The sequence below is a fragment of the Pteropus medius genome, unplaced genomic scaffold (assembly GCF_902729225.1).
Source record: "Pteropus medius unplaced genomic scaffold, Ma_sr-lr_union100, whole genome shotgun sequence".
In the NCBI taxonomy this organism is placed as follows: domain Eukaryota; kingdom Metazoa; phylum Chordata; class Mammalia; order Chiroptera; family Pteropodidae; genus Pteropus; species Pteropus medius.
The window spans coordinates 1,395,633-1,416,573 of NW_024340701.1; the positions used below are offsets into that span (position 1 = coordinate 1,395,633).

At 48.5% G+C, this 20,941-nt stretch overlaps 3 protein-coding genes and 4 non-coding genes across 7 annotated transcripts in view; 6 read left to right on the plus strand and 1 right to left on the minus strand.

The window, feature by feature from the left end:
- Positions 1-4,270: 4,270 nt before the first annotated feature.
- RPS8 (ribosomal protein S8) lies at positions 4,271-7,045 on the plus strand. The gene is made up of 6 exons (XM_039884160.1): positions 4,271-4,507; positions 4,902-5,008; positions 5,488-5,587; positions 5,933-6,108; positions 6,345-6,474; positions 6,887-7,045. Exons 1-6 carry the CDS (start codon positions 4,504-4,506, stop codon positions 6,994-6,996), a joined length of 627 nt encoding a protein of 208 aa, XP_039740094.1. The 5' UTR covers positions 4,271-4,503; the 3' UTR covers positions 6,997-7,045.
- LOC120581460 (small nucleolar RNA SNORD55/SNORD39) lies at positions 4,736-4,814 on the plus strand. Its single transcript, XR_005647270.1, has one exon. It is a non-coding gene; the product is annotated as a small nucleolar RNA SNORD55/SNORD39 (small nucleolar RNA).
- LOC120581474 (small nucleolar RNA SNORD46) lies at positions 5,308-5,408 on the plus strand. The gene has a single exon (XR_005647274.1). It is a non-coding gene; the product is annotated as a small nucleolar RNA SNORD46 (small nucleolar RNA).
- On the plus strand, positions 6,169-6,239 carry LOC120581470 (small nucleolar RNA SNORD38). The gene has a single exon (XR_005647273.1). It is a non-coding gene; the product is annotated as a small nucleolar RNA SNORD38 (small nucleolar RNA).
- On the plus strand, positions 6,701-6,769 carry LOC120581466 (small nucleolar RNA SNORD38). Its single transcript, XR_005647271.1, has one exon. It is a non-coding gene; the product is annotated as a small nucleolar RNA SNORD38 (small nucleolar RNA).
- Positions 6,888-13,325, minus strand: BEST4 (bestrophin 4). The gene is made up of 9 exons (XM_039884066.1): positions 13,038-13,325; positions 12,857-12,951; positions 12,044-12,277; positions 11,785-11,939; positions 11,237-11,314; positions 10,724-10,921; positions 10,531-10,611; positions 10,271-10,425; positions 6,888-10,102 (listed from the first exon to the last, which is right to left on the minus strand). Exons 1-9 carry the CDS (start codon positions 13,187-13,189, stop codon positions 9,829-9,831), a joined length of 1,422 nt encoding a protein of 473 aa, XP_039740000.1. The 5' UTR covers positions 13,190-13,325; the 3' UTR covers positions 6,888-9,828.
- Positions 13,326-19,431: 6,106 nt separating this feature from the next.
- Positions 19,432-20,941, plus strand: part of PLK3 (polo like kinase 3) — a 5,354-nt gene continuing 3,844 nt past the window's right edge. The window contains exons 1-5 of the mRNA XM_039884335.1: positions 19,432-19,933; positions 20,087-20,194; positions 20,289-20,405; positions 20,543-20,672; positions 20,758-20,845. Coding sequence (XP_039740269.1) covers positions 19,724-19,933; positions 20,087-20,194; positions 20,289-20,405; positions 20,543-20,672; positions 20,758-20,845 — 653 coding nt within the window. The 5' untranslated portion in view covers positions 19,432-19,723. The remainder of the gene's footprint in view (positions 19,934-20,086; positions 20,195-20,288; positions 20,406-20,542; positions 20,673-20,757; positions 20,846-20,941) is intronic.

Sequence of the window (20,941 nt, forward strand, 5' to 3'; positions counted from 1 at the left end):
CCTTGGCTTGTTGCAAGCCTTTGGTTAATTTCAAAGTTCTGGAAAAGTTGATTTGGACAATTTTGGCCCGTGTTCTCACTGCTTTTATGGAGGAGCGGTTTTCTGAAGGTCCTTATTCCATTCCAGAAGTGCTTAAGGCTTTTTACCCCTGATGTTCCTTCTCACGTCTTTTTACACTTGATGTTCCTTCTGCCTGTTTTTGTTTTTGTTTTTTTCCTTCAGGTCTCAGTTTACCCCAGGTCTCTGTCACCAGAGACCAATCTCAGAGCATCCTATCTCAAGTTTCTCCCTATGCCCCATGATAGGACATTACTTCCTTCACAGCACCTATTACAATCTAATTGTCTTGTCCAGTAGAGTTTATGCTTCAAGTGTCTTTTTTTGTAAAGATTCTCCAGGGCCTAATCCCAACTGTTGTTCTCAATTTCTAGTGGCACCAGTCTGCCACACTACGTGACTTTATCCAGCAGCATTCTGTAACCCAGGTGTCAGGCACAAGAGGTTGGATTGATCCCAGGTTTAAGGACTTATAGGATGAGGAACTGGTGAAAATTAAAGTTGAGGGAGGTAAAGAGGCTCATATATGGGTGATCAAAATACGATAAGGATAATATTAGAGACAGGTCAGGATTTAAAATCTTATAGGCACAAGTTGGTGAGAACCAGAATTCACAGATAACTGCAGTAAAGAGGAGTAGTGAGTGTTATGGTTTTATAGTGTGAGATTAAAAGTGTGTGGGTTTTAGGGAGATTAGGGTAAGAATGGCCTGAAATTGGTAATGAAGACCATGGAGCACACCTGTTTCCCACCTGGAGTGCAAGAGTGTAGTCATCTTCCACTTGAGAAGGTTGACGAGGAAAAGTCCTCTGAGAGAACAAGGTTTCTGTTAAAAGGAAAAGGAAACATTCAGAGAAGAGATTGGTGATATGGAAGATTTTTCTGATGAATGACACAGGACAGAAGATTTTAGGAAATGGATAGTGGGAAATCGGTAAAAAAAATATCACTTGTGTCAGGATTAGAATGTGGGTGATAGGTATAATTCAAGAGATGATTTCTTTTTAAGGTGACTCTTGAAAATAGGGACAAAGGCATAATGTGATTAATGTTAATGGTCTCAAAGCAAATGAAGCGGTGGCCACGCTAGGGTATTGGAGGGGAGTGGGAGAGAGGATCTCTCCAGGATGATATGGAATTACAGTCCCATGACTTTTGCTAAAACAAGACTAGAGACGTGGAGGGCATGGTGTGGGACATAAAGAACTGTCTTAGTCTGATTTCAAGAGCTCCAGGGATCTCTCTTGAATATTGCCCAATAGGGATTCAGATGTTTTTATAATTAGTCTACTACTCAAGTACATGCAACACACCAAAAAAATGCTCATGTGATACAGACTGGCTGATGGAGTGGACACTTTCTATAGGTAGATAGAAGAATGAGACCATGGTGAGTAGGGGTGGGAAATACCAGTCCCATTCTCTTCCAAGCTTCAGTCTTATCTTTGCAATCACTTGCGGTATAAAGAATAGCCACGTGTATGTCCTACAGGCAATTCAAATTCATCCTAAATTGGACTTTTTAGAAACCTGCCTCTCCTGTGTTTATTAATTGGTATCACCCCACCATTCATTGTAGTTTCCCAAGGAAGAAACCTCATGTCACTCTTCTCTCATCCCCATAATCCAGTCTATTACAAAAGTCCATTACCTAACAAGTGCCCCTTGAATCCACCTTCTCCTTTTTATGCCCAAAGCAATTCCCTTTTCCCTTCTTGTGCCAAGGGGCTGGGGATGGAGAAATGAATGAGATACCTGCAATAGACTTTTAAGATCTTACAGTCAAAGGGGAAAACTAGTTGAATACGATGTGGTAAGTAGAACAATTTACTCAAATATTCGAGCAGGCCGTTCAAATATTTAGAGTGCTTACTAAATGCGAGGCATTATTCTAGGTGTTGAAAAATAATAGTGAACAACACAGTTTCTACTGTCATGTTTATTATATTTTAGTGAAGAAAACATAATGAGCATGTAAAAGCAATGCTAGTTAGTACTGAATGAGTTGAGAAGATGAGTACTGGTATTTTAGAAAGCAAGCTGAGAAAAAGCCTCCCAAGTGTGTGTATGGGGAGGGGTGAGATTTTGAGCAGACTTGAAGTGGGGGAGGAAGCCATGTTAAGACCTAGGGAAGAGTATTTTCTTTCAGAGCATGAAGGCCTGAGGCAGGAACAGCAAGATCAGAGTGCCTGAAGTTGAGTTAGGGGGACAGAAAGTAGATAAGCTGTTAAATTGATGTGAAAGAGTTAAGCAGAGGTCCAATATTCCTGAACCTCCAGGCCATGGTAAGAAATTTAGATTTTATTCTGAATGTGCTGGGAAGCCAGTGAACGGTTGAAGATACAGAAGAAGAGATGTTGAGAGAATCTCTTTCAAGGAATGGGATAGGATCTGGAGCCAAGTGTAAAAGGGCCTATCCATCAGGCAGTTTATTCTTTAAAAAACTGCCCTCTGCTCTGCGTTCCTCCCCAGCCACCAGCCTAAATCTCTTTAAAATTATACTTCTCAAAAGAATTACCTACATACACTGTATCTTTTTTTAACTTCCCCTTCTGTTTCAAGTTTTTGAGAAAACTAATCAAGTTTTTGTCCACTCCACTGCACAGAAACTGCTCTTGCCAATGCCACTCAATAACCCAATAATCACTTTTTAGTCTTCCTTTTAACAAGACATCACACAGCTTGAGACTGTGCCATCACCCTCACGTGTGCTGGCTTTCCTCCTGTCGCTCTAATTTTTCCTTTTGGCCCCTTTGCCAGCTTCTTTTCTCGACCTGGTCTTAAATGTTGTCATTCCTCAAGCCTTGGATCTGGACCCTCTCCTAGTATTTATGCCAAAGGTTGGCACGCTACTGTGCACTGACAGGACCCATGAGTTAAGAAAGTCTTTTGTTTGCAACTGTTTTAAAAAAATTCAAAAGCGTATTTAACGACAAGTGAATCCCAGTGTCCATAAAGTTTTATTGGAACATGGCCACCTCCATTTGTTTATTATCTATGGCAGCTCTCACACTACAATACTCAAGCTGAGTAGTTGTGACACAGACCCTAGAGCTCACAAAGCCTAAGGTATTTATTTATCCTTTACAGGAAGAGTTTGCCTTACGTTCCCTCCCTAGGTTCCATTCATTCTAGAGGCTTTAATTACCATTAATATACCAACGATTCCCAAAGTAACATCTTCTGTCCAGATCTCTTCTATGAGGACGATCAAATGTGAACATTCAGCTTCCTGTTGTGTTGTGTGTGGGGGAGGACTTTCCTCTTTTACTTGTCTTTAGTTCTTATGGCTGGACTAGTAATAAAATCATAAAATTGACATGACTAGATTAACAGAAGAAAAAACAATTTAATGTGTGCACATGTGAAATCATAACATGATGTTCGAATAAAATGGGGCTCCAAAAAAATTATGAAACCAGGAATTTTTATATTTTTTATACAAAGAAACAATAAACTTGTGAGAAAGTGACAAGACAAAGAAAGTTAGTGCTGTTTAAAAGGGTATCTAAGCAAGATTTGGGCTCAAGCAGTAAATTCATAAAGGCCAAGATTTGTTTATACGGACTGTTTGGCTCTGAGCTGTTTAACTCAAGCGATAAGGGGTGTCTTCCACGAGCAGGGGGACACCTTTCACATGGGACATTTATTTCCTGCATTCAAGGAGATGAGAGCAAGTCAAAGTGCCTTTCAGGCACCAGCTGCTTGTCAAGCAACTTTAATTCAAAGTAGTCAATATACCATTGTAGGATATTTTGGGGGCGGCCTGTCTTGGGCCCTGACAGTCATTCTCACTTACGTGAATCACCAAGACCTCAAATTGAACATGTCCAGAACAGCTCCTAACTTGGCCTACCCCACCTCAGTTAACTGCACCAACATTCATCCAATTGATCACGTGAGTTATTGGGAATCCTTGACACACCTCCCTCTCCCTAAAACCCCACCTCCAATCTATCGCCAAATCCTTGAAAACAAAACCCAAATCCATCACTCTTTTCCATTTCTACTGCCTTCCACCCTTTCCTCTGCACCCACATCTCTTATCCTGGACCACTGCAAACGCTTCTAAAAATTCTTGTTAAAAGGCGAACAAAGCCAGGCTACTCTCCTTCAGTTGTGCCCTGGAGTCCTCAACCTCCACCAAAGCAGTGTACAGCTGTTGAGGCGGCGAGACTCCCCCCTCCAAACCTTGCCCTAGGGTTTCAGGACACAGAATCCTCTCCCAAGCCCGGAGGCACTCAGCAATCTCTCTGTAATGAAATTAACTTCAGGCCTCTTTCTACGGCGCAGTCGCAAAAACGTAGGAACTATACAGCCTCTTTCTACGGCACAGTCGCAAAAACGTTGTAACTCCAGCCACTTTCTACGTTAAAGGGCGGGACTGCGTTTTACAAACCGGACCGTGACTCTTTGCGTTTTCTCTTTCCAGCCGGCGCCGAGCTATGGGTGAGTGTCGATCTGCGTTGGGGGCAGGGTAGAGGAGCGAACTTAATCCGGCGCCATCCTGCCTCACAGCCAATTTAGGAGAATGGGCGCCCCGACCCCCAGCAACGAGCAAGTATAAGGAGGGTGATGCTCGAGTTTGGGCCGCCGAGCCCGTGGAAAGGGCCGGCGCCAGGGCTTCAAAGCGGCATCAACATGGCTGCCGCGGGAAAGGGTGCAGGTTGGGCCGCATGTGTATGATGACACCTTAGTCCTGCTGTAAACCCCGAGTGCTCAGTGGGGAAGCCAACCTTGGAGAGCTGAACGTGCGGCCCGCCGGGCGAGAGAATCTGGATCTTGCGAGGGCCGGCCTCGCGTCCCAGTGAGTCACGTTTCCGTCCCCCGCTCCCATTTACAGGCATCTCTCGGGACAACTGGCACAAGCGCCGCAAGACCGGGGGCAAGAGAAAGCCCTATCACAAGAAGCGAAAATATGAGCTGGGACGCCCCGCTGCCAACACTAAGGTGCGTGCGGGGGCTCACCACCCGCGAGATCGCATCCCCCTCATGTTCTTGGTCCAATCTCCACGTGTGGCTGTTGAATCTTGGTAGAGCTCCGAAACCTGTTTTAGGGGCTGCGCAGCCTCCCGCCCCCTTTTTTTTTTTTTTTTTTTTTTTACGTGTTGGAGAGATTGCACGGAGATGTGTGTTAGGATTGGAGGGTTGCTGGAGGGAGCATGCTCCACACATGATTGAAGTCTGGTATTATTATTGCATGGACACTGATTTTCCGTGTTTGGAATCAGGTTTTTCTTCTTGGAGGTAACAAGTGATGAAAAAGTATCCTTAGGTGTGGTGTGGCCGTCTTGGTCACCTGTGTGCCACTTGCCAATGCTAGGTCTTGTCATAGTTACACTGACTGTTTCCTCCATCCAGCTCGGGTTCCTTCTTCTCTTGTCTTGCTCTCTTTGATAACCTAGTTCCTGTCTCCATGTGTTTTCTAGATTGGCCCCCGCCGCATACACACAGTCCGGGTCCGGGGAGGCAACAAGAAGTACCGAGCCTTGAGGCTGGACGTGGGGAACTTCTCCTGGGGCTCCGAGTGTGAGTGAGGCGGGAACTCGGCAGAGTCAGCACCTAAAACCTTTTAAGCTTCATTAAGTGCGTTTAGCAGGAAGTTCATGGTCTCCACCCAGATACTGAAGTTTCTCCTGGAAAGACTGAGGTTGTAACCAGAGAGTTTTCTCCAGCCTATCCTATACCTTAACTCACGTAGTCTCTGCGAGTGGGGCTGAATCTAGAGACTGAATGTATGTGTGGTTGTCAGCTGCCTGGAAAGATGAGCCTTCCCTTGATGCTGCTTAGACCCTGTTAGGGTGGGGGACGGGAGGGCAAGGACAGTTGGCCTCTGATTTACATAACTTGATTTTGAATTTCTCCTGTGAGCAGGTTGTACGCGCAAAACAAGGATTATTGATGTTGTCTACAATGCATCCAACAATGAACTGGTCCGCACTAAGACCCTAGTAAAGAACTGCATCGTGCTCATTGACAGCACACCGTACCGACAGTGGTACGAATCCCACTATGCACTGCCCCTGGGCCGCAAGAAGGGGGCCAAGCTGGTGCGTGTTTGGGGAGTCAACTTCCCTGTGGGTGGGAGGAGGCCAGTCTAATTCCAGTCACCTTGTGATGAAAGTTCTGTCCAGTTCTGCTACTGAAGGGGGAGAGATGAAAGCCTTTAGTGCTGAGGAAGGTGGCAGGAATTGGGATATGCTGGGTTGAAGGCTCTGATGACATTCCTTCCCTGAGCTAGGGATTGGGGACCCCCACCTAATCTATCTGTATCTCCTTTATTCAGACTCCTGAGGAGGAAGAGATTTTAAACAAAAAACGGTCAAAGAAAATTCAGAAGAAATACGATGAAAGGAAAAAGAATGCCAAAATCAGCGGTCTTCTAGAGGAGCAGTTCCAGCAGGGCAAGCTTCTTGGTGAGATGGTTATTGCATGCAGGATGTGGTGGGGGTGTCATGGTCTAGAGGGTTCACTAGGACAGTTGAGTGATAACAGCATACAAATCAACATTTAGTCAACCCATTAGTGTGAAGCTAAAATGGACAATAGTGGACAGGAGTCCATTGGCCTGAGTTTCACCTCTGCCTCTGAGAATTGCAGGGGTATCATTTCAAGAAGTCCATGGCCAGGCTAAGGGGGCTGTCTCACTGATGAAAACTTTGTCCAGTTCTGCTACTGATTTTAAGTGACGATAAAGTATATCTGAGGAGACTGTGGGTTTTATGCCTGCCCCCAGGGTACTAGAACCGTCATGGACTTTTAAGGGAACATTAGTTTAGGTAGGGCCACAGTATTATTTTGCTAAAGACCTCTCATACTTTGTTGCAGCATGCATCGCTTCAAGACCAGGCCAGTGTGGCCGAGCAGATGGCTATGTGCTAGAGGGCAAGGAGCTGGAGTTCTATCTGAGGAAAATCAAGGCCCGGAAAGGCAAATAAATCCTCCTCCTGTCTTAGCTCCTATAATAAAGGTGTTTATTGTGTTCTTTGTCTGTGTTGTTTGAATATTTGATCACAGGGGCTCCCAACAATATTCAGATGTTGACTTTTAGTTTTCAACCTGGGTTCATGGGTGGTCTAGAAATCTTGGAACTGTTCCAAATTTCTGCATTGTTGAAAGTAAGTTATATACATGTTTACACATGCTGTCGGTTTTGGGTGTCTTAAAATTATTTCTCTTGAGGCCTAATCCCTTCCCCCACTTCACTACTCAAAAGTATGTTAGATTACCAGTGATTTCTGCATTGCTAAATTTAAGGGTCAGCTCTGTCTTCAACTTGGTATTCTTTCTCCAGCATTTAAACGTGGTTTATGGTCCATCTTTCTGACTTTAGTCCACACTTACCCTGACATGTACTTGGATGTCTGCATGTTCAAAACTGATCACATTTCTCAAGCTCCCTTTTCAAGTAGCTTCTCAACTATTTGCAACAGATACTTGTTTTCATTAAACTGATTAAATCATCTTAACCCTTAATAGCACATCTAAGTTGGTTCAACCATTAACACCACTTTTACCATTCTGGCAGTTTTTTGCATCCTACTTCCTTTGAGTGCTGCTTCTGTTGTCCCCAGAGCAATCCCAGCAATCTGATCATTTTTAAAAAGTCAGGTTTTTGACGGCTTTCCATCTCAAAATCCTTACCAAATACTAGGGAACTCAACATGATCTGGTCCTTTTTTTCTATGGTGACTACCATCCTGGCCTTGCTGAATTAGTGTTCACTTGGCTGTTTTTCCATTGTTGGGAACACTTCAAATACCTACATGGTTTATTCCCTCCAGGTCTTAGTTCTGTCACTGGTGAGTTCTTCCCTGATCACAGTTTTAAATCGTGGCCCCCTCCACACTGTCCTTTGCTCAGTTTCTTTCCCTTTACCCTTTAACCTGGTGTAAATCTCGCTTTTTTTTTTTGTCTTCTCAATATAACTCCAGGGGACCAGGGATATTTGTGTCCTGCTGTGTCTCCAGTATCTGGAAAAGTGCATGGCAATATGCCAGGCACTGAAATATGTGTTAAATTGAGTTCTTAAAGATTTTATACATAAAAGTTGATGGAAAGTGCAAGTACATATTTTAAGAGCCAAAGAAGTGCAAAATCTGATTGGTTCATCAAATTAGCTAAATTGCAGACTTACGTGAATAGTCAACTGAGAACTAGGATATGAACCACTTTTTTGAGTACAAGAACTTAAGGGTTAAAAACCTAATCTAAAACTTTACCATTGGCTCTGGGGAGACCTTGTCCTACCTTCCCACCCAGTGCTCTTCATGTACCACCTTAGTAGCTAATGTGTACTCAGATCTCTGTCAGGCATAGTAAAGCAACACTCAAGCACTTTGCCTTTACTTTCTAATTAAAACTTTACAGGGCATTGATCTTTATTCCTCCCCCTCCTTCACTCCTACTTCTAATCTGTCAGGACCAATAGGTTCTTTGTAAAGGAATCTACCCACTTTCCCTCTCCACTGCCTCCGCAGATGACAAGCCCAGCAAAAAACCTCAAATACCTTTTCAGTGAATGGCTACTGTGGGGTGCTATTGTCTCCACATTATAGATTTGGCCACTGTGAGGCTTAGAAATGTTCAATAACCCAGCAGGAAAGTATCAAAACCATCATTTTAATCTAGTCAGTTGACAACGCCAGAGGCTGCACTCTCAATCTCTACCTACACACTCCTGCCTCCCCTTCTTTGAGTTCTGGCATTCGTCATCCTTTGGCCTTAAAGGTCAGTTTTGACATTCACTAGTTCCTTTAGCAGCTAAGCTTAGAAGGCAGGAAACCTAGAGGAGCTCAGTTTAGCAACGACTCCAATCTAGTGCTGGGGCCGTTTCCCATAAGGCCCTTAGCATCGACTGAATGCTCCCAGCACTACAGTCCTACCATAGAGATGGATTGCAGCTTTCACCCCTTAAATTATCTATTCTCACCCTATTTGGTTGGTAGGAACAGAAAAAGGCTTGGCACTCTGTGAAGTCCAGATGCTGAAAGTCTAGGCTGGGTGGTGTACGATTGCCTTCACATCTGAGTTTAATCACCCTCCAAGGCAGATTCTGAAACCCTTATCTTTCCCCATCATATAGCATACCAATTCAATTTTAAACAATTGTAATTGCACAGTAATAAATATATTCTCATTGCAAACAAAAAATTGAACATTACAGGTAAAGCAAAAGTCCCCCAGCACACACACTTTGACTCCAGAGTAAGGTTGTCGGGCTAAAGTATATCCTAAACATCTTATGTATAACTCAAATTGTGATCCTGGGGCCAGCAGCAGTAGCATCACCTGGGAACTTACTAGAAATGCAAATTCTTTAGCTTCATTCCAGATCTAATAAATCGCAAATGTTTGGAGTGGTACCTGTAACTTTTTAATAAACCCTTCAATAATGCTGATGCTCTCTCAAATCTGAGAACTGATCTAGTCCTTCCAATGCCAAGGAAATGAACAGTCCACCTGGGCCCTAGTCCTCTATGCCTCGCCCCATGTATCTTGCCAGCTTCACCTCCCCCAAGCAATCGATCCTACCTTCTCCCGCCAAAGTGGACACATTTCCAGCCCTGGCTCAGGCCTTTCCAACCATCTTCCTCTTTCAAGGTCTGTCCCTAAATGCCCCGGCTCAGGGCACACAGGAAGTGCTGTTCTAATAGTGCTGGAGGGCAGAATGGGGCACCGCCCAGAAAGTGGGAAGTAATGGGCGGGAAGCGGGTTGGGGTCAGGCCTAGGGGCGGCAGGCTGTGCAGCCTGGCCCCGGCTGCCTCTGCTCAGAGCTCCTGAGTCTGGTCCCCCGACCCCGCCACCTCCTCCTCGATGCAGTCCGCGGCCTCGGGGTCGCCGTCCTCCTCCGCCCGGAAGCGCAGCAAATGAGGGGTCCGGGCGGGTCCTCGTGCGCGGCCAAAGTTCCGGAGGCTCACGGCGGGAGAAGGCGCTCCTGCGCCCAAGAAGCGACTGAGCAGCGGGGTCTGCGCGGCGGACACTGGCGGAGCCGACTCAGGAGACGCCTCCACCTGCAGGCTCTGCTCCGGGTCGTCGCTCACGCTGCGGGCGGGCAGGATGAGCGCGCCTTCGTGCCAGCCCGGCCCTTGGACCCGCTCTCCAGAGATGAGGGCAGGAAGGACCGAGTCATTGGCACCCTAGAGGGTGGGCGGGGACCTGGGGGCCCATGTGTTTGGTCAAGCCCTGCCTCCTTCAGCGCGGACCACTCACCGCAGGTTGAAAGTGGAGCCCAAGAATGAAGGTCGCAACGACTCGGCCACCGTGGCTGCAGTGTAGGGCGGCTGCGCTGAGCCTTCGTCCCAGTAGGGGTCTTTCTCGACGGGAGGCAGGTTCTGGTACATGTCGTCCACGGATAGCAGGGACACCTGGGGTGGGCAGCAGGTCACAAAGGTCCTCCGCTCCCCTCCACGCGGGGGCTGTGAGCTGTCAGGCAGGAAGAGCCCAACGAACTGCCCTAGACCTCTGCTCACCTGCAAGTTGCGGTCAATGAGCTGGTTGGTTTCAAAGTCATCATCATCCTCACCAAAGGGGTTGATGATCTGTTCGGCCACCTGCAGGTTGTAAGACAATATTTTCTGCCCTGTCCTCTGTCCCTAAAGTTGGGGTGAGCCCTGGGCCCATGTCTCTACAGAGCAAGCTGGTGTGACCACCTGAAGTGCCCACCTTGAGCCAGCCAGCATAAAAGAAGAACTGCAGCAGAGTGGTGAGAGGCACATACATGTCCAGGTCCCCAAGGGCTGGTCCTGGCTCCTGGCCTGGCTCCAGAGGCTGCCAAGGTTTGGCAGCCCCTGGCTCTGGCTCCACAAACTGGCGGCCAACCAGGGAGAGGGCAAAGAAAGAGTATACTGCTATGGTCACCACCTGGAGAAGGGGGAACCGGGCTGAATGGGACAGGGAGAAATGCTGTCCTTGTCCCTAAGGGCCCTGGCGGGGGGGGGGTGAACGGAGGGGGGGGCGGGGGGGTCCTGACAAGTATTAAAAACATATAGCAAGGTGTGTCAGCACCAAAGGTAGTGGTCTAGGGAGGCTTTGAGGATGAGCTTTTGGCTGTTCAGTGTCTCACTAGACTGAACTGCCCCAGAGCAGGTACCATCTCTAATTCTTCTCAGCATCTCACACGCAGTATAGAACATACAGTAGGCTCTGAGACTAGGGAGGTGAAAGGCAGTTAGTTACTTGAGTGTAGACGAGAGGGATGCTGATCCAGTCATAGTGGAACAGCATGCTGCACTTGGCTCGGTACTTGTTCAGCTCCTGGTGGAACAGCAGGAAGAGGATGTCAGTGAAGGTGAGGAAGAATGGAGAGAACAGAGGAGCCCAGCACAAACTAGGCCTGGACCAGATCTGGAGGCTCATTTTGCTTTTAGAGTTTTTATCAGGCTGGGGTGCCTGTGATGGGAAGCAGTTTAGCAAAATAATTGTAAGCACAGAACCCCGAGCCAGAATGTCTGAGTATGAATCCCAGCTTCCTTAACTAGCTCTGTGACTTGGGCAAACTTCTTTTCTACCTTGTGCCTCAGTTTCCTCATCTGTGAAAGGGGATGATAATAATAGTACCTATCTTAAGGGTTGTCGTGAGAGTTAAATGAGTTAATATAAGTACAATGTTTCCAACCGTGTGTGGTATATAGTGGGCACCATAAGTGTTAAGTACTAAAATTATTATTCCAGTTTGCAAAGCTAGGGGAAGGAGGGCAGATGTGCCTGGTCCTAAGTAGACTCACTTCCAGGAGCAGGCAGAGAGCAATATCATCACGGATTCGCCCATCTCTCCGGGCCTGAGCTGCTAGGTTGGTGAACCAGACACAGGGGACCCAGTACTTGTTAAAGTCGGATTTCAGACTCTCAAACTTTTTCCTTTCTTCCTGGGACATGAAACCTGCAGGGATAAAGTGGGTGGGGCATAGATTCATCCTCTGCCTTTAGGATGCCCTGGAGCTCCTCCTGGCTGTCAGGCCTCCCCTCCCTGAAGGCCCAAGGCACCTGCATATACCACGTGCTCCATGGTGGGGAATCGCTTGAGCACGCGTGTGCTGACTGAGCGCAGCACTAACACTGACGCCAGGTTGGCATAACGGATGAGGGTCCGGCGCAGCAGGCGGCCATGCTGGTCCACGCCATGCACACTGGCCGAAATGACACACATCAGCTGGTCCGGCAGTGGGATGCTTGTGTACTGGGCCCACCAGCGGTTCACCACCAAGGTCACGTAGAAACCTGGTCACCGTCATGGGTAGGAGGGATGAGAAGGGAAGATGGAAGGCCTGGGAGCCAGCGTGCCCTTCCTTCCAGCCAGAGCACCTGGTCCAGGCCAGGTTGAACCAAGGCAGAGGGAAGGACGTATTTGGCTCTAGCACCCTGCCTTGCTGTCAGGAGGACAGTCTGTTCTTCTGGTGCCACCCTGATGTGCTAGACCAAGCTGGGAGGAAGGAGTACAATCCTAAGGCAGAGAAGTAGTGGTTCAAGGCCAGGTAACAGTTAACTCGAAGCTATGCTTCCCATGAGGGTGGGAATGAGGTGTCACCTGTCTCTAGCTCCCCTCCAGTCCCCAGAAGGTGATGAGGCCAGCGGGTAGCTTGGGCATTGTTTGGAATGAGGATCCAGCAAATGATAGGCAGGGCCTAGCCTTCTGGAAATCCTGGGCCTAGCACACAGCCCCATGCCTTCTGAGCCTTCTCTGGTTGATCTGCAGGCTGTGCCGCTGGGGTAATTCTGACTCTCAGAGCTATCACCCCCACCCAAAAGTCAGGAAAGATGGGTAAGGCGATTACCAGGAGGAACTAGAGAGAGCCTTACCCAGGACAAAGGACAAGGGGATGAGGTCTGCAGAGCGGTTGCAGTATCGAGCCACCTGAGCATACACATATCTCTGCTCCTGGGTGAGCAGCAGCCTGGAGAAGTTCACGTGTAGGCCTGGGTTAGAGGGAGGTGGGCAGCCTAGTCCCCCACAGACCACCCTGAGACCTCACCCTCTCACCGGTAGGTGATGCTGAGCAGAGCATACAAGATGATGAAAAGTAGGAACTCCTTGTAGAGGAGCTTGTAGATACTTCCCCTCCAACGGAGAAGTAGCCCAGAAAAGCCTCCAAAGCGGGCCTCCGCCACTTTGAGGGTGTACGAAATCGTCATGGCACTGGGAACCTAGGGTAGGAGGTCACAGAGCTGCCCCAGAGCTGTTTCCCCCAGAAAGCCTCTTCCTTAGCTTGGCTTCTCATCACTAGGCTTAGTTCCCCAGGCAAACGCCTTTCAACTCTGGTCATACCCCAGCCTTCATCTTGTGTCAGCAGACAAGGAGAGAGGAAGCTGCAGAGCAGACAAAACACCCTCATCTCTCCCAGGACCCAACAGAGCAGGAGTCAAGCCAAGATGGGGTGGGGCAAGAGGGAACTGAAATCTAGGCCCTCTCATGCATGAAGTTTTCTCATACTCCTTTTAGCCCCATGCAAGGCTAGGAATAACCAGATGCTGAATTGCTGAGGACAGGAGATTTAATTCTAGCTCAGACTTACCACTATCCCTTGGGGGCTTGCTCTTGAAGCTGATACCTGTTTCCCTGAGGCCCAGAGCACTCTTACACCCATCCCACACCTGCCTACCTGTTCTGGGATGCAGTCTGCGTTGAGGAAGGAGAACTGGGCTAGCTTTCATCCCCTACACACTTAAGTACCTTCTGGGCCCATAAAGTTGGCTGGACTGAGGTTATCATTGATGGATTGAGGCTGTCACCCAGCTTCCTCTGGTCCTGGGAACTGGAACTGGATATGTCTCCCTACCCCTGTAGGGCTGGGCTGGCCTTTGAATGGCAGAAGTGCCATTTGCACTGACCCCACAGCTCACACAGATGACACCATGTCCTTGAAGTCAGAATGACAGGAATTACTGTCCCACGCTCCAGGTGAGAAGACAGATGCATGATAAATTGTTACAATCATAACAGCTGCTGGTCACAGAGCGATGACTAAGTGATAGGCACTGTGTCAAAGGTACTACTACATCATACTCTTGTGGAATCCTCATCGCAACCCCATGAGGTCGGAATCATCCCCATTTCACAGATGAGGCTCCAAGAAGTAAATGACTTGCCCAAGGTCATACAGCTAGGAAGTGTTGGAGAGAGGATTCAGAGCTGGAGTTGATGGACTTCAAAGGCTGGAATTTGCCCATTTGGGCCTAAGCAAGGGCTCGCACTGTGGGACCAGGGTCCTATCACCAGGCACCCTCTTAGTCCAGGCTCTGGCGGGGCTGGCCCAGCCCTTCCCCATCCCTATTCCACAGGGCTGACGAGGCCACAGATCTGGGACTCAGGCCTAGGGATGTAGACCCCCTCAGCCCTGTGTCCAGCATCTTGACTCCTAGGGGTGTCCAGGATCTTGAGTGGCCATGTCCACTTCTAGGCCTCAGTTTCTTCATCTGTCAAATGGAGGAAATAATACCTGAGGCACCAGCTCAATTGTCCACCCAGTGCCAAGGTCATCTACGAAAACCCAGTAGTGGTGGTCTTGCTTCTGAGCTTGTCTTGGGGAGCTCCTTCCCCCACACTGTGAGCTGCTTCCTACCCATAAGTGTTTCCTAAAGAGGGGAAGCATGAAAGGGTGATTAGGAGCACAAGATTGGGAGTCAGACAAACCTGGGTTTGAATTCTAGCTCTCTGTACCCTTGTACAAGTTAACCTAATCTTTCTGAATCTGTTTCATCTTTTGTAAAACAGGACCAATGACACCTTCCTCACAGGGCAATTGGGAGTATTCAAAGAAACAATGCCCAGAACCTGGAGCACTGTAGACATTTAGCCTGGGTTGCTATTACTGTAACAAGCCAAATCTGTTTCCTTTGGTTTCCATCTATTTGTCCACTGTTGCATCCCAGAACCAGAAAATCCTTCAGAAATGAAGAGGCAGAAAGAACTTTCTCCTGATACCTCACCAGCCTGCCCCCAAGCCAAACAGTGCCAGAGCCTGGCTTTTAAACTGAATACACAAGGCCCTCTGAGATGTTCCCACCTTTACCCACTCATCCCCCATCACCAGCCTCTAACCCAGACCCTTTTCACTGCTCCTTCACAGTCTAGCTCAGAGCATCCTCCAAGAAGCCTGCCATGATCTTCCCCTAGGTCACTCTTCAAAGGCCCCTGGGTTTCCTCTCTGGCAACAGTTAATCATACTGGTCTATAATCTGCCTACAGAGACATCTCCCTTCCTGCCCGTGAGACCCTTAAGGACAGGATTAGATCTGATTCATCTTGGTAAAGCTCAGGAGGACTTGAACTCAGGCAGGCTTTCTTTTCTTTTTTCTTTTTGTCCCTTTTAACCTGAAAAACATCTGGGCCTCCTCCCTCTTTTGCATAAACAATTTCTTGGATGAGCAAGGTCTGGAAATGTACTCATGGCCTGATGAGTTATGTTCTCCTTCCAGGGCTCAGGCGAGATGTCAATATGATGAGAGAACAGGTTTCTTGCACCTGGGAAGCCAGGCTCTGGGATGGAAGGAACTCAGGCTCTGAGGTCCTGGGGGCTTCTCTCTGACTGCATTCCTCGAGGGCAATGCAGCTGGCTGCATTTCAGTCCTCTGTTTCCACCCCCATCTGTGGCCCTCACACTTCTGCCTGTTACCAACACTCTAGATCGCTGGGCTGTGAATTTCCCACAGAATCACAGACAGGAGTATAGGACCTGAAGTCTCTGCCAGAGAAAGGGGGCAGTCCCCAGGCTCCACCCATCCCCTCCCTCCTGAGTAAGCTTATGTCCCTTCCTCAATGCTGACAGGTCTCTTTGGTTTATGGTCTAGGAGAGGGAACCACTTCACCAGTAAATCACCTGGCCCACCCTTCTTTATCATCCTCTAGCTCTTACCTCTCCTCTTGTCTGGCTCCCTCTCTTCTGATTTTAACCACCAATGCCCCTCTCCCCTCCTCACAGCTCATAGCTGGATATAAGGCTTGGCAGTTCACAGCATGGAGTCTGGAGCCAGACTCTTCAGATTTTCAAATCCAGACTCTACCGTGAACTACTTTTGTGATCTTGGGCAAGCCATTTAATCTCTTTGTGCTTAATTTTCCCATGGGGAAATGGGAATGATGATATCTATCTCACAGAGTTGTTGTGAATAGTAAATTAATCAATGTTTATAAAATGCTCAAAATAGTACACGGTAAGTATGAAACACTACTGTACCTATTAGCATCTCTCTTCTCTCTGGTCTGGCATTAGCACTTCTACCTCTGCACTCACCAAGGACACCTGAGATCTCCTTATTGCTTAATCCCTCCTGAGTCCTAGCCTTACTTGGCACTTCTCATTTTTGACAGACTCCCTTAACCTCTGTGACCTGACACTGTCAAGAGATTCTTGACTCAGTTAATAAAGGGACAAGGAGTGCGAGACATGTACTCTACTAGGAGTAGCAGGCTTGACAGCATCCTGTGGGGGATGGAGATCCAGAAGGACAGCTCAGAGAAACCTCAGCTTGGGCAGAGGTTGTGAGAGTCTTGGGAGGTGGGGAGGGAAAAGGGCACTAGTAAGAGAGACATGGAGACACAGAACAGTGTAGGAAGAGGACAGAAAAGTCAGGCAAAGGCAAATAGTGAAGTCAGACATCTTGGGTTCAGATCTTGGCTCTGCCCCTTGGTAGCTATATATGACCTGAGGCAAGTTTAACCCTTTGAGCCTCCGTTTCTTCATCTGTGAAATAGGAATAATAATCACATTTACATCGTAAGGTTACTGCGAGCAGTCAATAAAATAAATGCTTAGCCCGGTGCCTCCTGTGGGCAGATGCATAAGGTCCATTAATAGTAGCATGTGTTACACTGAGGGAGGAGGCAGAGCAGACTGCCGGGCCCTTCAATTACAACATCCTGGAGGATCTCCTCCTGATGTCCTGGTTCCCAGGAGAGGGCGCAAGACCCTTGTTAACCTCCCAAAGGGAGAAGACAGTGAAGGGTAACAGAATATGCCCAAATAATAGAATACCCCCAAATATGCCACTTTGATGTATTGATTATTTTGACCTGTAGGCACTCGAAAAACAGCAAATGCAGGGAGAGGTTTTCTTTGAACTTCCCTTATCTGCCTAAAGACAGATCCTCCAAAAGGAATTCATAGGTCATAAATTCCTTTCCTACGATGTCATCGCACATCACAGGAGAGAAGACTAAAAGTCTATATCATATTCAGAAAAACTTTGTCACAAACTATCGTATCTCCCATCCATTCTTCTAGGACCCATTCATCTTTCCTAGAAATCGTTTACTCTACCCTAAGAGTTTTACATTCCCTTTCCCCCTTTCCCTATTAAGATAGTTAAGCCTGAATTCTAAGCCACATGAAAGAGTTATTCATTTTTCCCTGGGTATCTCTCATGTATACATAAATTATATATGTTAATAAACTTGTTTTTCTTTTGTTAATCTGCCTTTTTTTTGAAAGAGTCCCATCGGAAAACCTAAGGTGGGTGGAAATAAAGTTTTGACTCCTCTGCAAAGTCCTAACCCCCAGTACCTTAGAATGTGACTGTATTTGGAGACAAAACCTTTAAAAGAGGTATGTAAGTAAGTTAAAATGAGACCTGTAGGTGAGTCCTAATCTGATCTGACTGGTGTCTTTATCAAAAGAAGAGATTAGGACACTGAGAAAAAGATCATGTGAAGTCAGAGGGAGAAGTCTGCCATCCCCAACCAAGAGAGAGGCCTCAGAAGAAATTAACCTTGTCAATACTTTGATCTTGGACTTCCAGCCTCCAGAACTGTGAGAAAATAAGTTTCTGTTGTTTAAGCCATCTAGTCTACAGTAGTTTGATGTGGCAACTCTAGCAAACTAATATAAATACATTTTGCTTTATTTTCCAAAATAAAATTGCAATATCAAATATGCAAATATCAAATTTGCAATATTAAAATTTCAAACTATACATGCCTCAGCCCCATTTTCCCTTTTGATTTTTCGTTTCTGGCCCCACCACTACCATCTCTCTCCTGGAAAGTTGTTGACCTATAAAGACCAAACTCCTGAGTATGGCACTTCCTCCCCATCTCCATCTCTCACTCCCCCTCACTCATCTGAGGCACTAGTATATCTTCCCATCTCAGGGTGTTTTGGTTCTCCCTTCAGTGGCTGTGAAGGGGAAGGTTAGAGAAGTAGGCCCTTGTGGGCCTGATAAGGGGTTGGGTGGGATGGCCATATGGAAAGAGGATGAAATGGAAATGAGACCAAAGTCAGGGAGCCCAGCAAGGTGCTATAGCAATAATTCCAGCCAGGGAGAGTGTGACCCAGATTAGAGTGGGAAGGGAAGATGGAGCTAAGTGGATAGATTTCAGAGATATTGGGGAGATAAAACTGACAGAAACTGGGTACTCAACAAATATTTGTTGACTTTCCTGACTACTCTTTCTAAAGTAGGCTCTTTAGTTACTCTTCTGTTTACTTCCTTCACAGCACTTTTCACAGCCTGCAATTACCTTGTTTATATATTTGCCTATCATATGTTTCCATCAAGTAGATTGTAAACTAAAAGAGGACTGCAACTTTAATCAGTCCTATTCAGAAAGAGCTGGCGCTTACCAGGTGCTCTCAATAAATCTTTGAAAACTGAATGGCTTCATAAATGATTGGATTATATAGAGTGAGGGGAGAGAGGTAAAAACCAGGCCAGGAGATCTGTCGATCCTGAGTCAAACCCTCCAGGGTGGTTAAGACCCTACCTCTGTCTCTGGCCCTGGGAAGGGTGGGCATGGACCAGGGTTCTAGAGGTCCAGATGGCCCCCTATCGCTGGATTTAAGAAAATCCAATTACCATCCTTCATTTTCTGGCCTGGCTGCTGACTCAGGGCAGTGGGTGTTATCAGGGAAAGAGAACAGGAGACTCGGCCAAAACCCCAAATCTGCACCCCCGAGTGTGGAAGTAGGTAGCAAAATTTGGTCTGGCACATGGTAAAAGCCTTGAATGTCAGGTTCTGTTTGACCCCAAAAGTCAGCATGACAGCGCCGGGACCCCTTTCCTGTCCTGCTCCCAGCAAGCCAGGCTCGATTTGGGAGTATGTAATTTCTCTCAGGCCCGTAATGGGGCAGCACTGAGTTTGGCCTTCTGGCCCAGGACGTGGGACAAGCGCTCGGTCACTCGCACTTAAAGAGGAGTGCCGGTGACACGCCCAGGTGAAAGCGAGCGCCGCCCCTGCCTCTCTCCTCCGGGCTGGAACTCTGGTCCCCTTGGTTGCTGGGGAAACTCCCCAGATGCCCAGCACCAGTCGGACCTCAGCATAAACCCCGAAGGATCCGGAAAGAAATGGGCCCCCAGTCGCCAAGGAGGGTTGGGGTAGGGACGAAGAAACGGCTGGCGGCTGTATCCGGGTGGAATCTGTACGGTGCCTAGTAGCATGGCGGCGCCTTTAAGACCTGAGCAGGAGGCTGGGCCTCGAGGTGCGTTTGCTGGGAGGAGTAGTTTCTCGATGACGTAAGGCGGGCGAGGGGCGCGGTTTCTCGGTGACCGGCCTCCAGGAAGGGGGCGGGCTCTTAATGACGTGACGCCGGGGAGGGGACAGGCGTTCATTGATAAAAACGCCGGGCTCCCACTGGCCCGAGCTCAGCGTAGCAAACCTCGGCAGCGCCACGCGCGGCGGGGGCCGGGCGGAACCGAGAACGAACCCAGCCCGCGTTGCGACGCACCGTCCGCATGGAGCCCGCCGCCGGCATCCTGTCCCCGCGCCCCTTCCCGCGTGCGGCCGCTCCACCCGCGCCACCCGCGGGTCCCGGACCGCCTCCGCGTGCCATGCCGGGACTTGAGCTGGAGTCGCTGGCAGGGCCGCCGGCGCAGGACCCGGGGCGCCTCATCACGGACCCGTGCAGCGGCCGCACCTACTTCAAAGGCCGCCTGTTGGGCAAGGTGAGCTGGGATGGTGTTAGCGAGGGCCGAGGCCCTTGCCATCCTCTTATCCCGCGCGAGGCGGGGCAGGGGCCCTTGTCTTTGGAGAGGGGACTTCTGCGGGCCAGATCCGGCTCCCCTTGGAGCACCTTACCTGATGTCCCCTCCTCATAGGGGGGCTTCGCCCGTTGCTACGAGGCCACTGACACAGAGACAGGCAACGCCTACGCGGTCAAAGTCATCTCTCAGAGCCGCATCACCAAGCCGCATCAGCGCGAGAAGGTGAGCCCGGGCCCAGGCCCAGCGGACGAGGGGTGGGGTAGGGACAGTGGCATGAGAGCCCTTGAAAGATGACAACCTCGCTCTCCTATTGCAGATCCTAAACGAGATTGAGCTGCACCGCGGCCTGCAGCACCGCCACATCGTGCGTTTCTCGCACCACTTTGAGGATGCTGACAACATATACATTTTTCTGGAGCTCTGCAGCCGAAAGGTGAGGGATAGTGATGGGGAGGGGAATAAAGGGAGCCTTAAGACCGAAAGCTAGAGTCCTGTCTCTTCCTCCTCGAGCACTGATGGAGGGAGGGTCAGGAATGGTAGACCAGAGGCTGAGGCAGTGGCTCTCTGCAGTCTCTGGCCCACATCTGGAAGGCCCGGCACACCCTGTTGGAGCCAGAGGTGCGCTACTACCTGCGGCAGATCCTTTCGGGACTCAAGTACTTGCACCAGCGAGGCATCTTGCACCGAGACCTCAAGCTGGGTGAGACTCCTGAGCCAGCAGGATGGGGTTGGGGGTTGGGAGGCAGAGAGAAATGAGTCTGACACACCTCTCTGCCCCCGTCTAGGAAATTTTTTTATCACTGAGAACATGGAACTGAAGATGGGGGATTTTGGGCTGGCAACACGGTTGGAACCCCCAGAACATAGGAAGAAGTGAGTATTTACGGGGGGTGGCCACAGTCTGTGCGTGACATAGATGACGTGAATGACAGACAATATGTATGTGGGAAGCACAATGACTGATGTGTG

Excerpts from the sequence above, each read along its gene's own strand:
- RPS8 (XM_039884160.1), top strand. Across the intron at positions 5,009-5,487 it reads GCCCCGCTGCCAACACTAAG|ATTGGCCCCCGCCGCATACA; the intron begins GTGCGTGCGGGG and ends TGTGTTTTCTAG. Across the intron at positions 6,109-6,344 it reads GCAAGAAGGGGGCCAAGCTG|ACTCCTGAGGAGGAAGAGAT; the intron begins GTGCGTGTTTGG and ends TCCTTTATTCAG.
- BEST4 (XM_039884066.1), bottom strand. The coding sequence starts at position 13,189 with ATGACGATTTCGTACACCCTCAAAGTGGCGGAGGCCCGCTTTGGAGGC. Across the intron at positions 12,278-12,856 it reads CCCCTTGTCCTTTGTCCTGG|GTTTCTACGTGACCTTGGTG; the intron begins GTAAGGCTCTCT and ends GACGGTGACCAG. Across the intron at positions 11,315-11,784 it reads CTCTCTGCCTGCTCCTGGAA|GAGCTGAACAAGTACCGAGC; the intron begins GTGAGTCTACTT and ends CTGTTCCACCAG.